This window comes from Dendronephthya gigantea, unplaced genomic scaffold (genome assembly GCF_004324835.1).
Source record: "Dendronephthya gigantea isolate DGI-Jeju-01 unplaced genomic scaffold, DenGig_1.0 000003F, whole genome shotgun sequence".
Taxonomy (NCBI): domain Eukaryota; kingdom Metazoa; phylum Cnidaria; class Anthozoa; order Malacalcyonacea; family Nephtheidae; genus Dendronephthya; species Dendronephthya gigantea.
This window is the reverse complement of record NW_021163013.1, coordinates 709,043-719,054: the sequence shown is the minus strand read 5'-3', so window position 1 is coordinate 719,054 and position 10,012 is coordinate 709,043. Positions and strand designations below refer to the sequence as shown.

General features: G+C 39.7%; 1 protein-coding gene across 1 annotated transcript; it reads right to left on the bottom strand.

Moving 5' to 3' along the window:
- Positions 1–213: 213 nt before the first annotated feature.
- On the bottom strand, positions 214–9,114 carry LOC114541335. Its single transcript, XM_028561274.1, has 2 exons — positions 8,063–9,114; positions 214–668 (listed from the first exon to the last, which is right to left on the bottom strand). The coding sequence occupies exons 1-2, from the start codon at positions 8,789–8,791 to the stop codon at positions 258–260; spliced, it is 1,140 nt and encodes a 379-aa protein (XP_028417075.1). The 5' UTR covers positions 8,792–9,114; the 3' UTR covers positions 214–257.
- Positions 9,115–10,012: the final 898 nt, after the last annotated feature.

Sequence of the window (10,012 nt, the reverse complement as noted above, 5' to 3'; positions counted from 1 at the left end):
TTAAACTTTGTATGTTGAATAAATGTGCATAACATACATGACTCGGATTTTTAAGCGATACAGTGCATGTGTGTGCCGTGCTTGTATAGGAAACTAGCACAGTTGCAATTATTACTACGCAAGCGAGCGTTAGAACAATAACTTTTCAGTGTACTCAATGAATCCACATTTATTAATTATAACAGAAATTACATGTAATGGAAATTGCATAATATGAATAATAACACACTTTCGATTTAAGCATTCAATGGAAAAAGTTAGGCGAAGAAGTCGTCGTTAACTTGTCCCGCGTTTACCAGGCTTCTTTTTAAGCCTGGTCCGACAGAGGAATGCAGATGAAAGCGAAACTTTTCAGTGTATGTTTCCTCGGATATAAGACTGGTCCACTGAGTAGTAATGGTGGTAGGGTTCTTCTTAAAAAAAATGTTAGATGGTTTTGGTTGGCGGGGGACTCGTACAGACACGAGCTTTCCATAATTTGAACAAGTGAATGCGCTGTGTTTAAATTCTTCTACGGTTACGCTTCTCAGCTTTCTTGGGCCTGATTGTTTGAACGCCCTAAAGGGTACAATAGGTCCTGCAATTTGTAGGATTGCAACATTAATTTCGTCCTGTTGTGGCTGTGGGGTTTCCTTGTCTATGCATGTGCTGAGGATGTCATCAATGAGCTATATTAATGAAAAAATTGAAGAGGTGCAGTCAGGCTAAACACAATGATAACTTTATTAGAAATAAATATATTCCAACTGAATAATTACTATATACAGTGCAGTAAACGCACTGCAATAAACGCACGCGTGTATGAAGTGGCAAATTCACAAATGTTGTGTTATCGATATGCAAAAAAAGGTCGATATATACAAAGATATTAAAAAAAAAGTTGCTGACTTTAGATTGGGGAGATCATGGGCCGAAACGGATTAGGGCCACATCGGTTTAGGGCCAAAGGTTAGGAACACGGGGGTTAGGGCCAAAGGCTAGGTAAGGGGTGGGGTTAGGGTTAGGGTTAGGGTTAGGGTGTTAGTTGCCGCGAATTTGTCATTTTGATAAATTCGGACGTGCTTAAGAATTTAGTCATATAGTAAATTCAAAGGTGGAGCTCATGCTGTTAAAGTCTTACCAAAGTCGCTATATCTTTCTGGGCGTTCGAATAGGTGATCAGTTTTTGCGCTCTGCACACAGCGGTCATGGAACCGCCGTTCCAGGTAAAGCAATAAAAACCCGTCGGAGCTTATGAACAATATGAATTTTAGAATATTAAGTGGTTGCGTTTTTTTTTATACACCCTGTAGTGTCTCTATGATATTTTATTAATCAGTCCTTCCATTGTTCACAACACACGAAATGGTTGTACTGAGTAATTGTCATGCATTATCTTGTTATTAAATAAGGCGTATATTAAATACTGCAAGGTTTTGATATTGGGGAGGTTTTGAGTAATTTGTACTTTTGAGGAACATGTATACGGTGAAACAAAGGAGAAAGAGAAAGCGACGAGATGGATCATGATGACAAAAAGAGGAGAGTTGAGTTACAAAGAACGTCTGTTGGCCCTGGACCTTCTGCCGTTAACCTTATTTCTTATTTCTTATTTCTCTTCTGTGTTTCAACCTTTAAGACAAAATCAACATCAAGCCTCCATATTCTCTTCTTCGCCATTACAAACGGATGCTCAACTACGGAAAATAGAACTTAGTGAACACGACGTTGCTAATTGTCTGGAAAATCTTGATACATCCAAAGCAAGTGGTCCCGATGGAATTCTTGCGCGTCTTTTACAAGAATGCAGCCAACAAATCGCCCCGAGTCTTTGTTCTCTCTTCAACCTCTCTCTACAATCTAGTTCGATTCTTTCTGAGTGGAAATCAGCAGACGTTGCACCGATCCATAAGAAAGATTCGAAGAAGCCAGCGGAAAACTATCAGCCCATTTCATTATTATCAATCGTCAGTAAAGTCTTGGAACGCTGTGTGTACTTTAGATTTCACGACCACATTCTACATCACATTAGCCAAGCTCAACATGGTTTTCTTCGAAAACGCTCGTGTGTGACCCAACTGCTATCAGTACTCCACATTATTGGGCATAATCTAGATAAGAATACTCAGACTGACGTCTTGTATCTCGATTTCGCTAAGGCTTTCGATTCCGTGGATCATGCAATAGTTCTCGAGAAACTACATGGTTACGGTGTTTCAGGGCCAATTCTGGGTTGGTTCGCAGACTATTTAAATGGTAGGACACAGAGAGTCGTTATAGATGGTGTGGCCTCGACATGGACAGCAGTAACCTCTGGAGTACCCCAAGGAAGTATTCTCGGCCCGTTATTGTTTCTCATCTTCATTAACGATCTTCCAGATGTTGTACAAAATGGAACTGAAACAGCTCTGTATGCTGATGACGCTAAATTGCACAGCACAATTACTTCTACTGACGACTGCAAATGTTTACAACAATCATTAATAAATCTGAATTGCTGGGGTGTAAATAACAACATGAGTTTCAATACTTCTAAATGCAAAGTACTCACTATTACACGGAAGAAAAATCCTATCACTTATGATTATAAACTGGGAACAGAAAGTCTGATTCGAGTTGACAGTGAAAAGGATCTTGGCATCATCACGTCCTCAGTACTTTCATGGGAACTTCAAATCAATTCTGTCATTTCCAAGGCGAACAAAATGTTAGGTGTACTGAAACGAACTCGTACCCAACTGACAGACATGAAAGCTAGGCGTACTCTTTATCTGACTCATGTAAAATCTCAACTATGCTACGGAACGGAAGTTTGGTCGCCCGTAAATAACATTCAACTCTCAAAGCAGGTTGAAAAAGTGCAACGTCCATCTCGTCGGATCATGATGACAAAAAGAGGAGAGTTGAGTTACAAAGAACGTCTGTTGGCCCTGGACCTTCTGCCGTTAACCTTCGATAGGGAGGTGAAAGACTTGGTGTTTCTGCACAAGGCTCTGTTTGGTTATGTGAATGTTGATGCATGTCAGTAATTGTATCTCGTTTGTCAGTCATGGTCGAACTCGGCTGAGTAACACCTCAAAGTACATTCTAAAATGTCAAATCTCTAGAACAAGCACTTATCAATCTTCGTATTATAATCGTGTCGTGAAACTGTGGAACACTGTATGTAAAGATATATGTTTAGACACTGTGTCTAGTCCTAGTTCTTTTAAATGTTTAGTTAAACGTATAGATACTTTAGTATTGTTGATTCTATTTATGATGTTGACTTGTCATGTACGTGGTCCTTGGTTCGTGACTGCTCGTGTCATAGGACTTAAATTGTATTGTACTGGGTGTGTGTAGTGTTGTGTGTGTAATGATAGTAATGATTTAGTAAAGTTTGGGAAGGTATCTTGCATGGTTCCTCGAGTCCCGTTTATACCTTGCCCTTTTAGGGTCTATATTTTAGGAGTAGTTTTTTAATTGAATATTTTATATGTTTCTTTGTAAAAATATGTTTAATTGACCCTAATAAAGATGATAATAAACATCGGGTGTCAAGCTGGCTCGGCGGAGTCTGCTAGGTTCGAAAAGGAAACACAAACTGTGGCACCGACATTAGAAAGTTACGATCGCGAAGCTAGAGGGGCGAAGCGAAATTTCACGACATACGATTTCCTTAAAGATCAGATCCTGTGCAACAAAGAATATATGCTCAACTGGTTGAAACAAGAGAAATTAATACTTGAGGAACGCAGCTGCGACGAATGTGGGAATATGATGAGGTGGGTAAAATGTGTTGATCGGAAGGACGGCTACAAATGGATGTGTCGTAAAAAATTTGGAAAAAAGAATCATTACAAAGAAGCAAGTATAAGAAGGAATAGTTGGTTCGAAAAATCAAATATGAGTATGGAAGAAGTTCTTAAATTTACCTACTGGTGGTCAGTTAAGTTACAACAAGAACAAATTATGCAGCAGTTGTCGTTAGCTACCCACACCGCTGTTGATTGGGACTCATTTTGCTGCGAAGTTTGCGAAGTAACCATCATGCGCGAGAGTTGTAAAATAGGGGGTGAGGGAAAAGTTGTCCAGATTGACGAAAGTTTGTTTGGAAAAATGAAGTACCACAGGGGCCACGCCGTGAAAGGGCAATTGGTATTTGGTGGTATAGAGCAAGACTCTAAGAAGTGTTTTATGGTTGCAGTGGAGTGTCGATCAGAGGCCGTTCTTCTGCCTATTATTCAACAGTGGGTTGAGCCTGGCACGCTGATTATTTCAGATTGTTGGAAGTCGTACAATAATCTGGAAAAACATGGATACAAACACGCCACTGTCAATCATTCTGTTGAGTTCGTAAACAAAGACGGACAGCACACCAACAAAGTCGAGGGACTTTGGAGGTTGGCAAAGGCCAATTTACCAACATTCGAAGTCAGACAAGGGCAACATTCCAGTCATCTAGCCGAATTTATTTGGCGTCACATTCATAAAGGTGATGATTTGTTCATTTCTTTTTTAAACGATGTAAAAAAATTTACGATGTTGGTCATTAAAAAGCTAAATTTTCCACCTTTCTATTACAATGTTGAGAATAAAGTGCATGATTGAGGATATATTTATATTGGGTTAAAGTAGGGTTTTTTTATTATTATTATTATTAAAAATTTATTTATACACGGTAGAATCATCAGTAATATTATATATATACAACAAAAAATAAAGAGAAATATCTAAAAACTTTTAGCCATACAAAGAACAAAGCACACAATAATAACACAAATTACTGTTTTACATGATTGCCGTGTGGAAATCAGATATTCAAAAGAATTTGTCAAGTTCGGATTTAAATTGTTGCAGAGAGGTAATTTTCCGAACATTCTCTGGAAGATTATTCCATAAACAAGCCCCGCTATAACTAAAACTACGTTTTAAGTAGTCAGTATGGGGCATCGGTAGATCAACTTGTCTAACCGAGTTTCTTAATGTATAACCTGTGCTCCGTGGAACAAACATATTTCGCATATAATCAGGAGCTAAGTTGTTTAAAGATTTAAACATTACAATAGCTTTTTGTTTCTTGCGACGAATATTAAGCATATCCCATTGCAACATGTAAAGAAGTTCACTAGACCTTATATCATAACTGGCTCTCATAATTACTCTGGCTGCACGATTTTGCAGTTTTTGTAGTTTATCGCTAAGTTGATTGCTTAGACCATTCCAAGCTTGAGAACAATAATCAAAATATGGCAATATTAAAGCATTATGAATTAGCACAGCAGAGTGTAAAGGGACACAAGATCTAATTCTTTTCAAAGCCCCGATCCCTGACGAATTTTTTTTACATAATTCATCAACATGATTGGACCAAGAAAGGCGGTCATCGATGGTCAGGCCAAGGGAAATAGTGTGACCAACCCGCTGGATCGTCTGATCGCCAATTTGAATACAAATTGTACTGTGGTTATCGGCAGATATTTTTTGCCTCGAGCCAATAACCATAAATTTGGTTTTAGCTATAATTATTCAAACTAAGTTTATTTGCAATCAACCAAGTTTTGAGATTAGCAAGTTCTGAATTGACTAGGGGCTCAAGTTCAGGTAGGTTACGTGCCGAGAGGCTAATATTAGTATCATCAGCAAATAAATTGGCAGAGGCTGATCGAAGACAATTTGGTAGATCATTTATGTAAATTAAAAATAGCAAAGGACCAATAATACTACCTTGGGGCTCGCCACAATTAATTGCGCCAAGACCAGATAAACTGCCGTTGACATCACATTTTTGGGTTCGGCCACTGAGATATGAATTAAACCACCTTAGGGCATTCTGGTCAACACCATAGTTTACTAATTTACGCAATAAAATATCATGGTCAAAAGTCCTTCTTCAGGTCAATAAATATTACTCCATTAAGAAGACCTTTGTCTATATTCACCGACCATTCATTAGTGGCCTTAAGTAAAGCTGTTACTGTACTATGGAGCGAACGAAAGCCAGATTGGCAGCTACTTAATAAATTATTCTCATTTAAATAGCCAAAGAGCTGATCATAAACCATTTTTTCAAAAACTTTTGAGACAATTGGTAATATTGAAATTTGTCGATAATTGCTCTGGTCAGATTTCCTGCCTTTTTTAAACACTGGTAACACCCGCGCGAGTTTCCATTCTGTTGGATATATTCCGGTAACAATCGATCGCTCAAATATGTTGGTAAGCGAGGGACCAACAACAAAAGCCGCAATTTTTAGGAGCCTAGCTGGAATTTTATCAAGACCCATAGCCTTTTTTTTCATTAAGTTTACTTAACAGTAGACATACTGTTTGTTCAGAAGGGGCGTCAAGACTAAAAGATTTGGTAGTTGGTTCTAAATATATTTCCGGATTAATGTTAGTTTGTGGAATTTCCCTAGCTAAGTCAGGACCAATATTGCTGAAATATTCATTAAAAGCTTCTGCTATATGCGTGGAAGATTTAATAGTACGATCACCAACTTCAATTTCGGAAATTTGGGACTTACTACACGTGCGGGAAGTCAGTTCATTAATAAGCTTCCACGTTTGACGAGGATTATTTTTATTATGTTCAAGGTTTGAACTGAAGTACTGCTGTTTAGCATACTTAATTGCATTATTAGTCAGATTACGAGAACGTTTATATTTTTCCCATCGTTAAAGTTGACCGCCTGTTTCTTAAGATAATTACGCACATACATTTTCTTCAACAACTCATTGGTAATCCACGGTGCTTTTTTTCTACCAACACGTCTGCTTCTAATAGGTGCGTGTTTGTCTATGCTTTCCATTAGAAGTGATTTCCAGATATCACACATGCAATTCGGATAATTTTGGGGTTAACCTCACACCAGGGCTTTTCGTTCAACTCCCGAAGAAAAACATTCTTATTAAAGTTTTTAAACACCCGCGATTGGATGATACGTGCGGTTGTTTGCTGATAATGTGTTTTTCGAATAAAATAAACCAAAGGGTGATCACTAATTCCAAGATGCAATACACCTGCATTGACTATTTTTGAGGACAATTAGTGACACATAGGTCAATTAATGTTCGCGAGCTGGGGATTACTCTTGTTGGTTCATCAATCAACTGACTTAATCCATATATATTGAATAAATCAATCAAGGTAGAAGTACTATGCGCCTCAGGAGATAACATGTCACAATTAATATCTCCGAGCAAATAATGCTCTTTATCCTTGCTATCAATCCTGCCTATAATTTTCTCAAAAGCATGCATGGAACGCTTCACTTGGGGAGCTCGGAGGCCTATACCATGTGCTGACCAAAAACGCCTTCGATCTTGGCTTAGTAATTTCAATACATAGATATTCAAGGGTCGGAGCTTCTAAGTCGTGTTGGATGAAATAATTAATGTTGGATCGTACATAGAGGCAAATTCCACCTCCATGCCTACCGTTCAGGTCACGATCCCTTCTCACGAGTTCAAAACCCGGTAGTTGAATTTCCCTATTCTCAATATGAGAGTCTAATTTGGTTTCATTGATTGCTAAAATGTCGATTTTAGAAGTACTCAAAAATAATTTGAGCTCATCAATATGCAGTAACAAGCTATTAATGTTTAATGATGCCATAACCAAGCCCCGATTTGTTATGTTAAAATTCAAATTCGAAGCTTGAGACATAGGAGTTGTTCCACCGGGCACAAATTTATCTGATTTCCCCGCGGCAATATCCTAATCTTTTCTAATATAATTTACAAAATTAAGAGCTAAAAGAGCTGTTCCACGTTTATTCAAATGGAGACGACTACGATTCAGATGCTCACTGGCTAATATATTACTATTATTGATAAATCCCCATTTGTTTTGTTTGCTCATTTGATCCAAATGTTTATTAACGTCTCTAATTTTACTAGCAGATTTCAAGTCGTCAGACCTGTCAACTATACCAGATATAGCGATTTTTGAAGCAGGATGACGACATTTCCTAGCTGACTTATTTTCGCATAGATTATTGGTCCCAACATGGATAATTATCCCTGCTGGATTTTTTCTCAGTATCGGTTTGGCATGATCTTTCATGTCTAATGTAGTACAGCCTGGAAAAGAACGTACCTGAACCTTTGCCTTACTTGATAGTCGGTGTCCGTCTATATTCTTTACAATAGAGTCGCCGATGATATAAATTTCTTTCTTCGTGTTAGTCATACTTGTCGCTGGGTCTGTGTCTGTTTGCGTGACCATTTCCAAACTAGTCTCCCCAACATTAGCTGGCTTAACGGTGGCCTGGCAATGCGATCGGTTCTTTCCTGATTTGATCCTATGCCGTTTATGCTTCCGAATCGTTTGAGTCGATCGATTTAGAATAGAGCGACGAGCGTCGGACTTATCTGGCGAAACTTCGACAACTGAATTGTCATCCTCAAGAGCAGGCCTCTCACGGGCATTGAAGGTTCCGGATGCAATGCATTTTAGTCTCTCATTGTTGCGGTACTCTTCTATCTGATCATCGAAGGAAGCGGGGACAGTGACACTGCTTTGATCGCTAGGATTTATATCGGATTGATATTCACTCGGCTCATTAGCGAGGGGCTCAAAATAATTGAAAATAGGCGTATTACTTGATTCGTTTGCGGTTTCCCTTGGACTTGTTTGACGAGGCTGGTCCCATGAAGTTTGACTATATTCTAGGAGTTCTTTAATGCTTTCATTTTGATTCTTTAACAAATTAATTTCAGCTTTCAAGTGTTCAATATCAGAACAAGGCAGGTTGGCCTTAACAATGTCTTCGAGTTTATGCACCACTGCCCAAAGCATAGCAATTTCAAGCTTTGCTTCAGCCATCTCGACTCTAGTAGCTTTACAATCTGAACAGTTAATGCCGGGAATATTAGCACTAGAGGGACATAGTTGATCCTGAATCAGCGATAATAGTTCACTTGCTCTCGAACCTTTGAAATAAATTGACTTGCTTTTAGAATACCAAGTGACGAGAAGCTGCTCGCTCGTAAACTTCCAAGTACCACCACTGGGCGATTTCCAAAAGGCTTGTTCTAAAGCCTCCTTATCAACAACTGTGCTAACGAGTGCTTTTAATTCGTCCAGATTCCCTGTCCAGGATAGTTTGTCTTTCGAGAAGACGAACTTATTCGTAGGAATCGCTAACACTTTATCCATATTTAAAGTAAATTTAAATCAATCGGAACGGAGCTATGGCGTTGGCGTTGATGGGTTGGCGTAGACCGGTTGCCGGGTAGACGGGTTGTCACGTGGACGGGTTGACGCGTAGACGGGTTGACGCGTAGACGGGTTGACACGTAGACGGGTTGACGCGTTGACACGTACACGGGTGACACGTACACGGGTTGATGCGTAGACGGGTTGACGCGTAGACGGGTTGACGCGTAAACGGGTTGACGCGTAGACGGGTTGACGCGTAGACGGGTTGGCGGGTGACGGGTTGACGCGTAGACGGGTGACGTGCAGACGGGTGACGCGCAGACGGGTGGCACGTAGACAACTTGACGCGTGGACGGGTTGATGAGTGGACGCGTAGACGGGTAGGCGTGGAAGGATTGGTGTGGTGGGGTATTCTGCAAGTGCTCCCGGTGATATGCTTCGGAATATATATAATTCACTGGCAATATCTCTTTCAACTTTGCCAATTTTAAAGGGATTCGAAACCTTCGATTTCGACAGGAGAGTGGAAACTCAGCACCACGCCGTACTGCCTCAATATCGGACAGCTTATTGTGTTCCAACAAAGAGCAAAGATCGCACTCATTTGCATCGATATTTGCATATCTTTACTTGCCGCCATGATACAGCATCATGGCAATGAACAAAATACGACGTCACAGTGGCTGAGATGCACCGGTCAGCAGCTTAAAAAAGGCCCCAAAACAATAGATTTGTGATGTCACAGTGGCTGGCTAGCGATGCACCGGTGCATCAACCGATGTATCGCCAGCCACTGTGACGTCGACCACAGACAGTTCACTGACCTCTAGGCATTCCTCTAGGCATATTTATACATATATTATATCTCAACTGTAAATCATCCAA